The sequence below is a fragment of the Eumetopias jubatus genome, unplaced genomic scaffold, assembly GCF_037043125.1.
Source record: "Eumetopias jubatus isolate StellerSeaLion01/CBP00866 unplaced genomic scaffold, mEumJub1_p1.0 scaffold_3, whole genome shotgun sequence".
Taxonomy (NCBI): domain Eukaryota; kingdom Metazoa; phylum Chordata; class Mammalia; order Carnivora; family Otariidae; genus Eumetopias; species Eumetopias jubatus.
The window spans coordinates 112777078-112796353 of NW_028274809.1; the positions used below are offsets into that span (position 1 = coordinate 112777078).

The window sequence follows — 19276 nt, forward strand, 5'->3', positions numbered from 1 at the left end:
CTTGCGTCTCCATTTACACAGAGGCTCCTGCAGTACGGTGGCTGTTTTAACAATACGAAATCGAAGACATATTTCTCATAAGAAATTAGTAAAACTCTGTAATTATGTTCCAATGTATTCCTTCCACATTGCATTAGTAGAAGTGCAAAAATAGCGTGAGGAAAAACAGTCCATATGAATGCCTATTCCGAAAGATGGACACAGACGTCCGTGTGGGCGTCGTTGGCCACTCGGGTTATTCGCTTTCCAAGCCTCGCACGGGGGGCTCTAGCGTACACAGACCCAGCCCTGGGCCGCACGCCGCGCGACCCCCGGCGGACTCTCCATCCGGGCGTCTCTCAGACGCCGGCGGGAGCGCGCACGCCACCACCCTAGTCTGGACGGAGTCCTCCAGTCACGTGCCCAGCGCGCCCTCGCTGCGGCGCGCTCCAGGCGGAAGTGAGGTCGGCTGCTCGGTGGCTGCGCAGCGTCCGTGGGTAGCGCGGGCTGCGGAGAGGCGGGCCGGGCGGAGCGGAGCGACTGGAAGCGCGGGCCGGGGAGGCGGCGGCGGCTGCGACGGGGGACCTCGAGGCTCAGCCCCCGCATCGGAGCAGCCCTCCGCGGCGCTCGCCCCTCGCCGAGCCCCACCGCCGAGCCCGCCCTGGGCCGGCGTGCGCTGGTCACCGAGGCCCAGCCCGCCGCCGCCGCCGCGGCGCGGTGAGTGCGGGCGGGCGCCCCCGGGCGGGGGCGGATGGGGGGAACGCGGCGCCCTCTCTGGCCCCGGGCTGCCCGCAGGCCGGGGCGGCGGGCTCGGGCGGCGGCGCTGCCCAGCCGGAAGTGCGGCGCTTTGTGCGGCCGGCCTGGGGCGGCGCCAAGGTCGGGCCCGCGGCTCGGGGTCGCTTGGCGCCGGGGTGGGGGGGGCGGCCTGTTGGTCCCCGCGGGCCGAACCCGGCTGTGCTTTGTCCGGTGGGGCCGACCGGGCAACTGGGGGCCCGAGGGAGGCGGAGCTGGGCGCGGACTCGCGCTTGGGCAGGTGCGGTGTGGGCGGCCGGGGAGGGGGGGGTGCTGCTGCCCAGGTGGCCGGTGAGAGGTGGAGTCAGTGCACAAGAATGTTCTCTGGGCCTTACTAAGGTCCGACTTAGATCAGGTCAGGAAAACGTATGAAAAAATGGGGAAGCGGCAGGGTGTTGTTTTCTGTAACTTAGATTTAGAATTCTTGTGGTTGTAATCATTTCGAATGTGTAAACTATTCACTTTGTCTACCCACAAAGTGAAAATTAATCCATTTGCCTGGCAAAAGCTTAGTGTTCGCCCTCCAGCTTTTAGGCTTTTAATGATTTCTTCAGAAAGGACGTTTCGTGGCCCAGTCTGTGTTAACTTTGAAAAAGAGGTGTACCTTTGCAACCTGTCCACAAACAGGGTATTTTTCTTTTATAATACATGTAAGTGTGCGTCTAATGGATTGTATGAGTTAATGTTTCATTCAAGTCATACATAAAAATATTTTGGAGTGTTTTTGGCATGCAGGAAAAATTTTTAAATGAAAAATGTTGTCTTGTTCCCACACCTTAAATTCTCAAGTCATCTTTGTGTAGTTTGAGATTTTCTCAAATACTACATGAAAAAGTTTGGATTAAAAGTTTTTGCTGTGGACAATAATAGGGACACATTTTGCAACTTTGGTAAGTAAAGTAGTGGACTGTTTTTGCTTTCACAGCCAATTGGATAACTTAAGGCTCTTTTTCCTAATGCCGAAGCTAGTGTGTGCACGTTGTGAAGATTTTTTTGTTTTTCTTCAGCTTTATAAAGCTTGGCTTGCTTTGGTCGGGGTGTTTGCATGTTATGTATAGTTGTGTTTGTGACTAGATGGAACCTGAGGCTTGGTAGAGGTCTCCGAAGGCCTTGAGTTGGAGACAGCAGCTGGCTTTCTGTGCGTTCTGCTGGGTGTTCTTGTGCGGCAGTCTCTAGAAATGCTGAGCAGGTAGCAGCATCCCCTCTTCCTGGTTCCTGCCCTTGGAAATAGTGGAAAGATTGGGTTGTGTGTGTGAGGCAAGTGCCTGCATCTCAGTAGGAAGCACCATCTGCTGCTGTTGCTGTTACTGCCGCCCCCTGCCCTTTTATCAGGCCCTGATATATTTGTCAGGATATTTAATTATTCTGCTCTCCTCCTGCCTTTCGACTCATTTTCATTTTAAGATTAGAATTGTAATGCCAAAATTATTTGAATTTTTGAACATCAGGAAAATTAGTATAATGCCATAGAGGTAGAGGATTAGAATTGGAAAAAAAAGTGCATTTTAAAATATTTTAACTTATAGGTTCTGTAGTTTAAAAAAAATTTTTTTGAAGTAGGCTCCATGGCCAGTCTGGAGCCCAACACGGGGCTTAAACCCACGACCCTGAGATCAAGACCTGAGCTGAAATCAAGATTGAGGCTTACCAGACTGAGCCACCCAGGCACCTCTATAGGTACAGGTTCTGTAGTTTAAAGGGAAATTTTTGTCTACCAAACTTCTCACTTAAACAGCTTCTTCTCCAAGATAATTGAAACACTTTTTAAAACTGTGGTACACCAGTGTAGTAGAGTCATAGTTACTTTTCTCCTGTCTGTGTTCCACTCTATATCTTTGTGTTTGAAGTCTTTCCAGTCCTGTGAGAGATACATGAATTTCTCCCAATAGATTGCAGACCTCAGTAGTAAAGGTAGAGTTTGAAGGAGTTGAGAAGAACTTTGTCCTCTTATATGCTCTTCTTGATAATATCAGACGTTGCTAAGAATTTCCATTGTTGGTTGTGCTAAAAGATATATCTTGTATATTGATGTCTCTGAGAGAAATAAAATTTAAGCTTCTTGAAATTAGTTTTGATATGAAATACTCATATAAAAGGCCTTCAGATTTTTATAATTACCGTTGTATGTGGGAGCTTTCTTTAGATCGTATCTTTTGAAACTAGAGAAAATAATAGTGTTGGGTCTTAGATGTATTTTATCTCTGATTATTACTGGATTTTCAAATTCAGAAATTTTTGCTGTCATCTTTTTTAAAGGTAAATCTGAGATTTGTCTTTTCTGGTGCAGGTGTCAAACCACCCATAGGTATTCTGACAGTTGAGTCATTCCAAATTGGGGGGAGAAAAGTGATACCCTCTGGATCCAGTGTTGGAATTGGGGTCCTTGGTCCACAGTAAATCAGACTGGGAAATTGGTGGTTTCTGGGTGGCCAGTGGCACTAGGATCTGAGGCAGAATGATGATTTGTTTTTTCCTTATTTTTTTGTTATGCAAACTTAAAAAGTATGAAAATACAGTATACAGCCATAACTCAATATCTCAGCATAACAATTATTACTATTTTACTGTAATTTTCTTTTTTTGTAAGAATACTCAGAGACATCATGTCATTTTTTTAATCTTGTATACTTTAGCATGAAAAATGGTGTCTTTACATAACCAAAATGCTATCACCACACCTAGCAAAATTAATGCCATTTGATACCTAGCCCATATTCACTTGTGTCCCCCCTTAAAATATCTTTCTACAGTTTTTTCTATCTAAACCGAAATCCAGACAAAACTACCTAATGGTTTTTATGTCTAAATCTATTTTAATGTAGAACTGCCCTCCCCGCCTCCCCACCCCCCTATCCCCACCAGTTTTCAGACCATTGACTTACTAAAGAAACTGGGTTATTCTCTAAGATGCCCCATTTTTTGGGTTTGTCTCGTTGCTTCATGGTGTTGTTCATTCTATTCCTCCAACTTCTTTTTCTGTAAACTAGAAGTTGGATGTATAGGATTCATTAGATTGAGATTGTAATGTTTTTGTAGTAGTACACCTTAGGTGATGCAGAGGAATTCTATCATATGAGCATGCACATAATGTTAGTTTGATTTCTGGTAGTGTTAATTAAGATTGGCCAGTGGGTTCAGCTTTCATAGTCACTAATCAATAAACAGATACGTTTCAACTATTCTGAGTTATATTTTAAATAAATATCTCAACTTCATTTTTTTTTTTTTTTAAGGAAGCTCTACACCCAGTATGGGGCTTGAACTCAACTACCGTGAGATAAAGAGTTATATGCTCTGACTGAACCAGTCAGGCGCCCCTCAACTTCATATTTATTGCTGTGAAAAGTTATATTTCCTATCACATAGTTCTTCAAAAACATTCAGAAGATATATATTAGCTACCTGTGTGCCTAGCACTGGTGAGATACAGGAAGACAGAGCTGAACAAAGTATTTTCCCTGTCCTTGAGGCTCAGAATCTTGGGGGGAATCTCATTATTTGAACAAGTAACCAAAGAAGCTTTTTTTTTTTTGACATTAGTTCACAGACTTTGCCTTTATATTACTCAGTCAGACCCCTTTATTGGATAGGAGAGGGAACCGCAACATTTTCTTTCATCAGTCTTGTTATATTTTCTTCCTAATATTTTTTAAATTCATTAAGATTTTTCAGTCTCTTTAGGAAACATTATCCTCTGGGGAGGTAAAAATGCTTTTAGGAAATATAACTTCTGGGTAGTTTGGAACTTACGGTATTGAGAATTCAAATACGATTCTATACACTTTTTAGTGACAAGGATTGTATTATTGTATTAATCGTTTACACTGAGATCCTTGTGTCAGGAGAGCCTTGTGTTCAGTGCTTCATTTGAGTTGTTTACAGTTTTTGGCTGTTACGAATAATAAACAGTAGTGTACAGATTTTTGTGTGGATGTATGTTTTCATTTCTCTTAGGTATTTACCAAGGAGTAGAATTACCAGGTTATCTGGTAACTCTTGTGTTAATCTGCTATGCTGTTCATGAGCTTCGTTGCCTACCAGATGACATCTGCTCAGCCTTACATTTAAGGGTCTCCACATGATGGTTCTAAGAAACTAACCTGTGTTTCCATAATTATCTTTGTTGTTTCCCTACAAGCCCAATTGCCCAATATTCCTAAAGTGCATTTTACATTTTCTCACTTCAGTGGCTTTTTACTTGTTCAGAGCTTAATTGGAAATACTACCTCTGTAATCAAGTTTTTCCTGACCATTCCTCCCCTCACCTGTTGAATTTTTGCTCTCTCCACTCAACCCTCAGAACACTTCATTCCTTAATGGTACTTAATGTGTCTATTAATACTCTTTGCTCTGTATCACCATTAGTCATGTCTTTGTCTTATAGGCCTGAGTTCTCCAATACAATAGCCATCACCTACGTGTGACTGTTTAAGTTAAACTAAAATGCAGTTCCTTAGTTGTGCTAGCCACACTTCACGTGTTCACTAGCCAGCCATTAGTGGCTACTTTACATGGACAGTTACCATACATTTTCATCTTCACAGAAGGTTCTATTGGACAGCACTTTCCTAGAATTGTAAACTGAGAAGCTTGTGACTTGCTCTTTTTGTTTTCTCTTTGGCCTTTGCATAGTGTTTTGCTTCTTGAATTCAATTGAGAAAATAAAATTTAGGTTCTGGCACAGAATAGAGAAACAGAGTTTTGGGAATTACATACTTTCTCAACAGATCATAATTAAAGCACAGAGATAGATGGAATTTATGAGCGCTACCACAGTTCTTCTGTTGGGGATCCACCAAGAATGGGTTAAAAGTGCAGGATAATAGGGGTTGGCAATTGCCAGTTTTTATTTTTTTAAGTAGGCTCCATGCTGGGCGTGGAGCCTAATGCAGCGCTTGAACTCACAACCCTGAGATCAAGAGGCGCTTAACCAACTGAGCCACCCAGGTGCCCCCAGTTTACTTTTTTTTTTTTTAAGATTTTATTTATTTGAGAGAGAGATAGATCACGAGCAGGGAGGAGAGGGAGAAGTGGGCTCCCTGCTTGCTCCATCCCAGGACCCCACTGGGATCATGACCCGAGCCCAAGGTAGACGCTTAATGGACTGAGCCACCCAGGCGCCCCCCCCCCCCCAGTTTGTTTATTCTTAAACTGTGTGGTAAGATACGTAATCGGTTCTCCTGCTTACTTTCTGTGCCTTCCTATCCTTGTTTTCTCTCATCTGTCTCATAGACTTGTGCTGTCCATGTGGTAGTTCCTAAGCACATAGGACTATTTAAATCTAAGTTGAGGCTCAGTTGGAGGAGCGTGACTCTCGATTTAGGGGTCATGAGTTCAAACCCCTTGTTGGGTGTAGAGATTACTTAAATTAATGAAAAAAATTTAAGTTGAGGTCAGATAAAAGTTAAAAATCAAATCTTGCACTAACCACAGTTTTGAGTGCTCAGTATTTTTTTTTAAAGATTTTATTTATTTATTTGAGACAGAGTGAGAGAGAGAGCGAGAGCACATGAGAGGGGGGAGGGTCAGAGGGAGAAGCAGACTCCCTGCCAAGCAGGGAGCCCGATGCAGGACTCGATCCAGGGACTCCAGGATCATGACCTGAGCCGAAGGCAGTCGCTTAACCAACTGAGCCACCCAGGCGCCCTACTTTTTTTTTTTTTTTTAAGATTTTATTTATTTATTTGACAGGGAGAGAACACAAGAGAGGGAACACAAGCAGGGGGAGTGGGAGAGGGAGAAGCAGGCTTCCTGTGGAGCAAGGAGCCCAATGTGGGGCTTGATCCCAGGACCCTGGTATCGTGACCTGAGCTGAAGGCAGACGCTCAACAACTGAGCCACCCAGGCGCCTGGGTGCCATATTAGAAGGCACAGATAGAGAGCATCTTCATTGTTGCAGAGAGTACTGCACTGATCTAGACTAATCTCTTAGCTGTAATTGTGGATGTCATAGTAGGTTTGGCTTAGAAGTTTTTTAAAAAAAGTCACAATTGGGATGTCCCAATCACTGATGTTCCCAATTTATTCCTGATTTAGACTAGAACTTGTTACTAAGGCTACGGACGTGACCGGGTATGTTTTCTGTGTGTACTGAACTGCTTGATTGTGAATATTTTAAATGAGTCAGGTAAGCTGAGACTTTGAAGTGGTTAATTTTTGCAATATGTTTTTGTAATGGAATTTGATACCTAGGGTGTTTGAAGGTGCATGTGTTTTTAGAAAGTCAGCAGGTCAGGCGCCTGGTGGCTCAGTCAGTTGGGCATCTGCCTTCGGCTCAGGTCATGATCCCAGGGTCCTGGGATCGAGTCCTGCTTCGGGCTCCCTGCTCTGCCACAAGCCTGCTTCTCCTTCTGCCTGTCTCTCGTGAATAAATAAATAAAATCTTTTTAAAAAAAAAGAAAGAAAGTAGGTACTTGGACCTGTTTTGTGCCAGACACTATTACTGGCACTGGAGATACTGCAGTAAATAGGACCAAGTCCCTGTTCCTTGTCTGCCCCAGGCTACTTTCTAGTTGGGGATGTGGTAGGGGAGGCAGACACTAAGTATATATGTGTACATTTTATTTATTTTTAATTTTTATTTATTTTTAAGTAGGTTCCACACTGTGCACGAAGCCCAACATGCGCGAAGCCCAACATGGAGCTTGAACTCATGACTGTGAGATCAAGACCTGAGCCATCCAGGCACCCCTCTTTATTTTTGCTTTTAAGTAGACTTTTTTAGGGCAGTTTTAGGTTCACAGCAAAATTGAGCAGAAGGTACAGAGTTCCCATATTACCTGTTGCCTGCTATCCCCCTCCCCTGTACCATTTTTATTTTTAAATTTAAGATCCCCTTAATCCTTACTACCACATAAATCAATGAGTGACTTACTAGGTGAGGAATACAGAGTAGTCTTAATTAAACTCACACTTTCAGAATACATTGGGTGATAGAATTCAGAGGAGCTTGCTGGAGATACTGATGAGAATTATATTTTTCTGTTGGGGAAGGGGTAAAATCATGGTTGTGGTTGTGCAAGCTCTTGAACTTTTCAGGAAAAAAAGATTATGAAAAAACATTGGTTGGTTAATAGAGTTGCTGGGCTATAGCTGATTTGTCTTTTAAAGAAAATATATACATATTTAACAAAATTTAAGAAATAGAGAAAAGTGTAAAAACAACACTAAACCTACTCCATCTAGAGATCATCTCTGTTCATATTTTTATATTCTCCCAGACCAAAATTTCTGTTTGTGCTGGAAGTGCACATGCCTGTACTACATGTAGGTGCAGATTTGGGATCATACTGCACAATGCAGCGTTGTTTTCCTTTCATCACATAATTTTATATCAGTTATGTTTTTAAACACTTTAAAAAGTAGCTGTATAATATTTCATATTCTGGATAGATCTGGTTTCCTTAACTATTTTTTGTTAAAAGGACGTTTAGATTATAAGAACACTTTTTCACTGTTTTAAGCAGGAATGTAGAGAACACTTTCCCTTAGCTTCTGATGGACTGAAGAAGTTGTAAAGGAAAGATTACAGTGTTTAGGTGGGCTTTCATCAGGACTTCTGGCCTTCCTTTTCTGTGTTGGCCGGCAGCAGCATGAAATGCCTTGTTTTTAGTAAACTAGAGAAGGGATTCTTGCTGTCTGTTCTTTTGCGAGTGATACTGGAAAAAAAAACGGAGAATAAAAGTCCTTGGCTAAACCACTTTTTCTTCCTTTTTAGTTCTTGAAATCATGAATCCTGTTTATAGCCCTGGTTCTTCTGGGGTTCCCTATGCAAATGCCAAAGGAATTGGTTATCCAGGTAAGCAAGTAAAACTTTATTTCGTTATTGAACTTTGAACACTTGGTAAATTTCTTTTTTTTGCTCAGAACGCTTTCACTTGACAAACCTAGCTCAAAGTGATTTATACAAAGAAAATGTTTTGGGCGTGGAACTGAAAAATCAAGAGCTAGGACTGGCTTTGGTCAAACCTTGATTTGGTGGCTCCAACAGTTGGACTAGGATCTATTTTCTACCTCCTGGGCTCAGCTTCACTTCCTCAGGATTGGCTCAGTGTTGGTCACAGGTTACACTTCTCCCTGTTGTGATCTCTTTGTGGTGTTCAGCGCCCCCCACCCCCCAAGCAGTACCCTGACTAGGAGCCTCTTTATCTTTGCTCTACAGGAAACCCCCCTGGGGCTTCTTGTTCTCTAATCCTGGGGTATGTTCTGATTGCACTCAGCTACCATCCCAGGGCCAGGGAGGGAATTCTACTAATTTAGGCCTGAGCCACTTCCCTCCTTACTGGAGTCAGCTAGTCGAACATGGGCTATGAGGGAGGCAGTAAAGCAAAATTTGGGGGAATAGCTGGTTGGTTGAAAATAGCAGATGGACATCCTAATTGGTGACATCCAACAAGGAGTAATTATTTGTAATGTTACAATTTTATTGTGGGTTTTGATAATAAGGTGGAACGGATCATCTTAAAATCTTATTGCTAAAAAAGTCTCTAAAAATTGAACAAAACATTTTGAAAAATGTATAACTGAACTTGAAGGGTAGTAAGCAAAATATCTGTGCTAAATATGAAAGTGACCTAAAAACCAGTGCATTTGGCCATTGAGCTGATGATGATGTGCCTGTCCCAGGGGCATTTGCTTTTTGTGGGTTTTAATAACCCACATGGGGAAAGAATGTGAAGCCTTAAGCCCTTGTGAGTCTGGGGCTTGGAGGTGGGACCCCTCATCAATCTGGTTCCTCCAGAGGGTGATACTCCCAGGGAAAAGGTAGACTAAAAAAATCCATTCACTGGTTCCACAAGGGAATTTTGTCTCTGCTTGGGCTCTAGGAGGGGGAAATCTTTCTTAAGACTTTGTAACCAGTCAGGAATGTTGGAGGCTCTACTTTGTATTACTTGTGCTTACTGTGGGGGGAGGGGGGTCCATAATTGAGAAACTAACATAAAAAGTAGTCTGCAGCCTGCATTACCCCCAGCACTTGACAGCAGCAAAAGCAGAACTGCTGTGGAGGCACATGTCCTTATTCCAGGTTGTGTGGGTTTCCCACAAAATTCTGCCTGTTAACAATGCAAAATTATTATGAAACATGTGACTTCATCACGTAAGAGTTACCAGTCATGATAGATTGCATGAATAGAACATCAAATAGATACCGCATCACATAAGTTTAGAATAATTGAAGATCTAAAAGAAAGAGTCAGAATATAAGAGGGGAACAAGATACTGGGGGTGGGGGAGAACCAACTGGAACTTAAATGAAAAAGCAATGGCATTTGAACAAAATTCAGGTTAAATTGCAGGTAAAACACTGCTAAATGGGAGAACCAAGATGCAGAATAAAGAAAGGGGGCAATAGGAGACCAGTTAAGAAATCGAGATGTCAGAATGAGATTTGGGGAGAATTAAGAGCTCCAGAAGGACTGAATAGAGAGACAAGACGAGGAGTGACAGAATTTTCCAGAATTGATAAAAGGTAATTTAGTAATATTAACCTGTTGTCTTTAAATTATCAAGACTCGTTTAAAGAGAATGACAAGTAGCTTCCTGAGAATCCCGAGCGGGTCTAGAGCAAGGGATATAGGCAAAACCCGATGGCATTAGTTTTACCTGATAGACTTTTTAGTAAAACAGTGCCTGTCATATTCCAGTTCTATGCAAGGTGTCTAAATTTTGTTCCAGTTCTTTGGTTGGTCAAAAGCAGGGTTTGACAAAGTTTATATAAAGGTCCAGGTATAGTACATATTTCAGGCTTTGTGGGCCATAGTGTCTCTGTTGTAACTCCTCAGCTCTGCCTTTCCAGAGCTAACACTGAAAACAGACTCAGTAGGTTGATTCCCCCGCCCCCCCGCCTGCCCAGCAGTAGGAGTGGCTTTTCAAATACTTTTTTTCTGCTCCCTTCTCCTCTCTTGGGACTCCATTTACAAGTATATTAGACCATTTTACTCTGTCTCACATCTGTTGCATCCTTTTTTATATTTTACAGTTTTCTGTGAGTTTTAATGTGGATATTTTGTACCTATCTGCTTCCATTTCATTAACCCTGCTAATTTTTCTCTAATTTACTATAAAACCCATTTATTGAATCTTTTCATGTACTTCATTTTCTTTTTTTTTTCTAACAACATACTACTCACAGTTATTTTAAAGACTTTGTTGGTTGACTGCAGTCTGTGAGTCACCTGTGGGTTTGTTTCTATTGTCAGTTTGTCTTTTTTTTGTTATTCAACTATGCAGTTTTGTCTCTTGGCATGCCTAATGTTTTTTCATTGAATGTAATACACAGTGTATTAAAAATTGTAGGTGGTCCAGTTGCTGTTTTCTTGTGAGGCAGATAGCATGCTGATTGGCTTTTTTTAAATTTTTTTTAAGATTTTATTTATTTGACAGAGAGAGACACAGCAAGAGAGGGAACACAAGCAGGGGGAGAGGGAAAGGGAGAAGCAGGCTTCCTGTGCAGCAGGGAGCCCAGTGTGGGGCTCGATCCCAGGACCTGGGACCATGACCTGAGCCGAAGACAGACGCATAACAACTGAGCCACCCAGGCACCCCTGATTAGCTTTTTTTTAAAACAACTTTATTGAAGTATGATTGACAAGTACAAATTATATGTATTTAGGTTGTACAAGTTTTTTTTTTTTTAAAGGTGTATGTGATGATTTAATATATGTATACACTGTGAAATGATTACCACAATTGAGTATCTTCAAATGCTGTCACATTTGGGGATTAGAATTTCAACACATAAATTTTGGAGGAGACACAAATATTCAGTTCATATCGTGCCCACACTCCAATTTGTCCATATATTCTAATTTCTCTTTCATTAACACAAAAGGTAATGGACACTGAGATGAAATTAGGGAAGTAGGCATTTTGGGGGAACATTTGTGAAAGATCTAACGAAGAGGATGCAGAATCAGGTAGGGGGAGCCTCAGGACTGTGCTACACTTTGCTGAATTCTTAACCAGCTCATGGGGGAGCTGTGAGGGAAGGATTGGAGGTTAGAGGAGGCCCTCATTAGGCAGAAGTGGCCTTTGGAGGCGCTGCTGCCAGAGGCTGTCAGCCCACATACTATTCGTGGCTGAACAGGGGCTTCTTCCCTGGAATAGAGATTCAGGTGGTGATGTTCGCTTTGCTTTGTCAACTCAGTATATTCTAGAAATCATTCCATGTCAGTTTACAAAGGTTTGCCTTGTTCTTTTTTACGTTTTGCACAGTACTGCTGTGTAACCTGCATCTTGTGGGGTTTCCATAGTTTATTCAACCAATTTTTGGATAGATGTGTTGTTTGAAATATTTCAGTATTCCAGTAATACTGCAGCTTATGTTGATTGTGGAAATTATCTTCAGAATGGGTTCTTTGAGATGGGATTGCTGGGTGAGAGTGTAAATGCATACGTTATTTTTAAGGTGCTTCTGATTTCCCCTCCATAGGATTTTTACTGTTTGTATTCCTACCAGAAGTGTGTGAGGCAATGGTTTCCCTATAGTCTTGCCAGCAAAATGTGTTTTCAGCTTTTGGAGTTTTGCCAGTCTGATGTTAGAAATGGGATCAGTGTAGTAGTTGGCAGTTCTCTCCATGTCCTTCTACTGATTTTTTTTTTCTACTGGTGGTTTTTTTTTTTAGTTTTAAGAGTTATTTATATTATTGTTTTTGTATTTTTGTATGTATTAAGTTTTCGTCTATATAATTTGCAAGTATTTTTTCTTTTTTTTTATGGTATCTTCTGTTTTGAAGTTTTTATTTTCATGAAGTGATTAATCTCATAAAAGTGGTTAGGATTTGGGATCACTTGCAATCTCTTATAAGAGGGGCTTCTGGGCAGTGTAGTTTCTAGCTTTCCAGAGTTTCTATCCTAGAAGGGAGCTAGACCAGATGTTGAAGGAAACAGTCCTCAGTACTTGCTGTGAGGGGCATTTTTAGGAAGACAGTGCTGTGGCCAGAAAGATTGACAGGGATAAGAAGGAATAGTGCTTCTCAGCCTTGTTGATTGGAGCCCTGTAGGTTAGAATTTTCTAGAAAAATGAAGAAACAAGATGCTACAACCAGTTAAAACAGTGTTTGTGGGGGTCCAGGGAGGTAGTCCTTTCAAGGGTTTCCATGTGGGGGTTTTATATGGCCAAGGTGGAAGGTCAACTGTGCTGGGCCTCTAGGTCAGGGTGGCAGTGTATGTGTGGGATTTGGTGGTGTGTGAGGGTGGTGTATTTCTGTGCACAGGCATAGAAGCAGAGGATGTCCTGTTGCTGGTAGTTAATTATGCTCTTTTAAATACTTGTTATGTGGCTTTTCTTTCTCATTTTAGAGCATGTTAACTCATTGTTAGAAGGTTAGGATAGGAAGGGCCAACCAAACATAATAGTGTTTCAGGAGCTCTTAGACACAAGACAAGTACAGAAGTAGACAATGCCCTGGAGGATTTATTGGTAGAATTTATGGAGAGATGAGGACATTTGGATTTTGAGAGAATTGTTGCAGAAGCCTAGGTCAGTAATATTTTAAACTTTGTTGTTGTTGTTGTTGTTTTTAAGATTTATTTATTTGACAGAGAGACACAGCTAGAGAGGGAAAACAAGCAGGGGGAGTGGGAGAGGAGAAGCAGGCTTCCCGCTGAGCAGGGAGCCCAATGTGGGGCTTGATCCCAGGACCCTGGGATCATGACCTGAGCCGAAGGCAGACACCCAACAACTGAACCACCCAGGCACCCCTTAAACTTTGTTTTTGTTTTTTTTTTTTTTAAATATTTTATTTATTTGAGAGAGAGAGAATGAGAGATAGAGAGCACGAGAAGGAAGAGGGTCAGAGGGAGAAGCAGACTCCCTGCTGAGCAGGGAGCCTGATGTGGGACTCGATCCCGGGACTCCAGGATCATGACCTGAGCCGAAGGCAGTCGCTTAACCAACTGAGCCACCCAGGCGCCCTAAACTTTGTTTTTAACAGTGAAACCTTAGAAAGGATTTGTAAGTGGTTCCTTAGTACCAAGATGAGTTAGAGCATCTCCCAGGGTGAATTTCGGGCAGGCTTCAGAGCCTGCTTGGCCTCCTGCTGCTCACAGTTGAGGCCTCTAAGGAAATGCTCAGGGTTCATAAAACACAGATTGAAAACCACCTTCCTGGTCTTTTAAAAATAGCCATTTTAGGTCTCTTTCAAGTGGAATCTGTCCTTGATGTCCACAGTGAGGGAATCTGGTAAGCATTTGATCCCCTCACACTTTTCTAAGTAATTGGACAAAAAGGAAAATAATAATATAGGAAGGAAACTCAAAATAGCTTCTGCTGAGGTAGGGGAGGATCAGTCTTGAGAAAGAAGAAAGCAACTCTGAAGCAGAGGATTTGTATATGAGGTGAAAACTGGCACTTGCAAGTAGGGATTCCTTGGGAGCAGTGGGACTGAACACTTACATCCCTGCCCTTGGAGGAGACTATGGAACCTACAGGACAGCTGGAGCAGGAGGTGCAGCAGAGCAAGGGCATCCAAGCTGTGCTGGAGACTTCAGGGATTCCTGTAAGGCACTTTATCCAAAATCTTTACAAATGACATCCAGACCTACAAAGATTGCCTTTAGAATTCTACTCTGAACTCTACTCCCTTTTCTCCTTTATGTTGTCCTACTACCTTTAACATTTTTTTCACTTTGGTTACTCTCAACCACCATAGTACCTGAAATATCCCTAGTCTCAACACTGTCTTTTGAAGTCTGCCTTTCCATTTCAACCTTATTTATAGGTGAGGGGAAAGAGGGAAAGAGAAGTTAACAGATTCTCAGAACTAGTTTGTGACAGTAGTAAAGACTAGGGAATGTGGGTCATCTTTGTTGGCTCTGTGCCCTGAATATAAGGAAGTAGATTCTAATACTCCAACTGTCACATGAATGGAGAATTTTGAACGTGAACCAGACAGGTCAGGGGAAGGCCTGGACATGGGCCTTACCGGGGTCCATAGGCTCCAAGGAGGCCAGGAGCAGGTAACTGAGGCCCCTTTGCTGGTGGATGGCTGGTAGCCAGGATTTTGACTGTAACACTGTCTTAGTTGATGTTTTTGTTGTATTCACCTGAATTAGTAGTGGTTATGGTTTAGTGTTATTAAGGATTTCTCATTTATATTAATAAAGATTAGGTTGCTTGCAAGAGGGTTGTGAGATTGGATTTTTCCCATTTCCGTGTGTCAGTGGTGCCAGTTAATGGCCCCTTCACCACACAATTTCTTAGCATTCTTACTACTGTTGCTAATTAATAAATTATATGATGAAAATCTATAATAAAACTGCCAGAAGTATTAGGAGTTTCCTGACTTCAGCTTAGGTTTGTTTTTTTGTTTTATTTTTTGGCATTCTCAGTTTTCTGCCATATTTTTTCAATTGTAGGAAGTTGTAAGCATTTACTTACAGGTTTAAAAGACTTGATTATGTTTGTGATCCATTCCAATTTTTTTTAATTTAAATTCAAGTTATCATACAGTATATTATTAGTCTCAGGGTAGAGTTTAGTGATTCATTGGTTGCGTATAACACCCACTGCTCATTACATCAAGTGTCCTCCTTAATGCCCATCACCCAGTTACCCCACCCCCCCACCTACTTGCCCCCTAGCAACCCTGTTTGTTCCCTATAGTTAAGAGTCTCTTATGGTTTGCCTCTCTCTCTATTTTACTTTCCCTTACGTTCATCTGTTTGTTTCTTAAATTCCACATGTGAATGAAATCATATGGTATTTGTCTTTCTCTGGTTTGACTTACTTCGCTTAGCATAATACCCAATGTTCCATGCACATTGTTGGAAATGGTAAGATTTCATTCTTTCTTATGGCTCAGTAATACTCCATTGTATATATATACCACATCTTCTTTATTCATCTCTAAATGGACATCTGTGACCCATCCCAATTCTGAGGAAAGGAGAAACAAACTGCTTATCATATGTAATAGTGTTGAGCTCCACTCCTGTGGGAGCCATGGTTGTAACCTTATGTTACTCCTTCAGGTGGTGATATCCCATTGTTCTTTTTCTCCAGCTGGTTTCCCCATGGGCTATGCAGCCGCAGCTCCTGCCTACTCCCCCAACATGTACCCTGGAGCGAATCCTACCTTCCAAACAGGTATGCAGCCTATATGTGCTGGCTGGCAGAAGTGCTTTGTCCGTGTGGCTGGGGGAGAATGTAAGTGGGTGGGTTTTGAGAAGTGTGGTGGTGGAATTAGGATTTGGGTTTGAATTTATTTCTTGATTCATAAGTTCAGCCTTGTTGATGAGTGTGATAAAAACTTTATTCTTACTGCTTGTAAAACTTTAGACACTGCATTTCTGATGTTCTTCCACAACATAGGTCTTTATTCTAATCATACATTGTTACAGGGGACTAGTGCCAGGACACGTATTTATGAAATAGTGTTGAATTATTAGAAATTAAGGATCATTTTGCCTAGTTAATAGGTGGAATTTCCATGTTGCTAACATTTTTAGAGATGACTGATTTCTCTCCAGTGTTTTAGCACTCTGGTTATAGTTTTATTTTTTCTTTCAAGTGTAGGTGATAAAGTTACATTAGTTTCAGGTGTACAGCATAGTGATCCTACAAATGTACTTTATGCTATTCTTACCTCAAGTGTAGCTACCATCTGTCACCAGACAACCCTATTACAATAGCATTGACTATATTCCCTATGCTGTCCCTTTTATGGTTTTAAAAGTCTTATTTTATATGCATGAGAATATTTTTAGATTTTAGAAATCAGTGACACAGTTGAAAGTTAACTTGGTTTGGGTCTGAACTTTGTAGAGAGTGGGACTTTCCTCTGTGAGCTTGTACTCTGGTGTGGGCTTGTTCCAGGCTTTACTCACTGACATTGGACTTTGTGATTCTCCTGCAGCAGTGGTGGCCCACACTGACCTGAAGTCTTGGCCTCATGGATCTGCTGGGGTGCTTCACTTTTTCACCTTGAAACCCCTAGCCTCCCACAGTTAACTTTGACAGAAAAGGAGATAGGAGTAGTGTCCTTTCCCTGAATTCTCCCTATTTTGCTAATCATAAAATTCTTCCTTCTGTGACCCTTCTGTCTCTTTCTCCTTTTCTATTCCTACTCTGACTGCATTTGTTCAGCTTGTAGCTCACACCCAGACAAAGACCTTGGCTTGCTCATCTTGCTCCCAAGCCTTTTCACCTCTGGTTCATGTTCCCTCCCTACTTACACCAGAGTAGTGTTCTCAGATGAAGGTTTCCTGTGACTATAAAGGCGAGACTCTCAACTTTAAATCTCTAATTCTTTGCCACATTGGCCTGTTCTTTCCAAAATATTTTTGTTTTGTGTTTTTGCCAGCTTTTACTTTCTTTCTTTCTCTCCCACCTGGCCTAGAGTACCTGCTACTTTGTTGCCTATCTTTTGGGATCAGTTATGGAATCCCTTCCCTGGGATCAGCAATATTATGTTATTACTCACTGGATTCTTTCTTTTATTTTAATTTAATTCAATTTTATTATGTTTAGTGTTTGATGTACTGTTCCATGATTCATTGTTTTCGTATAACACCCAGTGCTTCATGCAATATGTGCCCTCCTTAATACCCATCACCGGGCTAACCCATCCCCCACCCCTGTCCCCTGTGAAACCCTCAGTGTGTTTCTTGGAGTCCATAGTCTCTCATGGTTCGTCCCCCCCTCGGATTTTCCCACCTTCATTTTTCCCTTCCTTCTCCTAATGCCCTCATGCTATGCCTTATGTTCCACAAATAAGTGAAACCATATGTAATTGACTTTCTCTGCTTCACTCATTTCACTTAGCAAAATCTCCTCCAGTCCCATCCATGTTGATGTAAAAGTTGCATAGTCATCCTTTCTGATGGCTGAGTAATATTCCATTGTATATATGGACCACATTTTCTTTATCCATTCATCTGTTGAAGGGCAACTCAGCTCTTTCCACAGTTTGGCTATTGTGGACACTGCTGCTAACATTGGGGTGCATATGGCCCTTCTTTTCACTACACCTTACTCACTGGATTCTTCAACAGCTAAATGGCACCACCCATCTCTTTTTGTAAAACTTCTCAGGTTGTTTAGCTTTTTAAAAGTAGTTCTCTTGAGGTGTAGATGACATACGGTAAATTGTACATATTTAAAGTGTATAGTTAGATAATTTTTGATATAATGTGGATCACCCTCACGGTTGGGAGTAAACAGCTCTCATCACTAAAAGTTTTCTCCTGTCCCTTTGTAATCTTCACCAGGATATCCAGGAAATCACTGATCTGTTTTCTGTCATTGTAGATTGTCTTATTTTCTAAAATTTTGTATAAATGAATCCTATGGAATGTACTCTTTTTCAGACTGCTTTCATTCAGCGTAATTAACATCCATGTCATAGTGTTTATCAGTAATTGGTTTCTTTTTATTGTGGGGTTCCATTGTTTGGAAATACCACAATTTGCTTACCCATTTGCCACTTGATGAATGAATGAATAATTTGCAGTTTGGGGCTGTTAAAGGTGAAACTGCTGTGAATCGCTCTGTACAAGTCTGTGTGGATATATGCTTCATTTCTCTTGAGTAAATACAAAGGAGGGGAGTGGCTGGTTCTCAAAGCAAGTGTATATTTAACTTTGTAAAAAATTGCCAAACTGCCTTCCAAAGTGGTTGTACCATTTTATGTTCCCATCCACAGTGTATGAGACTTCCAGTTCCTTTACCTCTTTGTCAACACTTGGTATAGTCATTCCATTTAATTTTAGCCATTCTAGGGGGTGTGTAGTAATGTCTCATTTCAGTTTTAATTTGAACTTAACCTAATGACTAATAATGTTGAGTATCTTTTCATGTGCTTATTTGCCATCTGTAACGTCTTTGGTTAAGTGTGTACATCTTTATTGTATGTCAGTTTTTGAGTTTGTTTTCTTATTGTCCAGTTTGAGACTTGTTTTACAGATGATTTGCAGCTATTTTCTCCCAGTCTGTGGCTTTTTTCATTCTCTTAACAGTGTCTTTAAAAGAGCAAGAGGTTTTTTTGTGTTGTTTTTTTTTTAAAGATTTTATTTATTTGACAGAGACAGCGAGAGAGGGAACACAAGCAGGGGGAGTGGGAGAGGGAGAAGCAGACTTCCTGCGGAGCAGGCAGCCCGATGTGGGGCTCGATCCCAGGACCCTGGGATGGTGACCTGAGCCGAAGGCAGATGCTTAACAACTGAGCCACCCAGGTGCCCCAAAGAGCAAGAGTTTTTTTTTTTTTTTTTTTTTTAAGATTATTTATAAGTAATCTCTACACCCAGCATAGGGCTTGAACTTCCAACTCCAAGATCAAGAGTCGTTTGCTCCACCAATTGAGCCAGCCAGGTGCCCTAAGAGCAAGAGTTTTTAAATTTAATGATTTTCAGATTATTGTTTTGTTCATTTATGGGTCATGTGTTTGGTGTCATTTCTAAGAAATATTTGCCTAATCACAAAGATGTTCTCCTGTTTTCTTCTAGAAGTTTTATAGTTTTGGCTTTTACATTTAAGTCTGTTGCCCATTTTGGTTTAGTTTTTGTA

General features: G+C 41.5%; 1 protein-coding gene across 2 annotated transcripts in view; it reads left to right on the forward strand.

Annotated features, from left to right (window-relative positions):
* The first annotated feature begins 444 nt into the window (after nt 1–444).
* The window catches only part of FAM168B (family with sequence similarity 168 member B), a 44686-nt gene continuing 25854 nt past the window's right edge, over nt 445–19276 (forward strand). Inside the window, exons 1-3 of one of the 2 annotated variants that reach the window (XM_028093651.2) lie at nt 445–696; nt 8489–8569; nt 15776–15859. In XM_028093651.2, coding sequence (XP_027949452.1) covers nt 8500–8569; nt 15776–15859 — 154 coding nt within the window. In that variant the 5' untranslated portion in view covers nt 445–696; nt 8489–8499. Of the gene's footprint in view, nt 697–837; nt 856–8488; nt 8570–15775; nt 15860–19276 lie in introns of those variants that run through there. The other variant, XM_028093652.2, reaches the window with a different exon arrangement.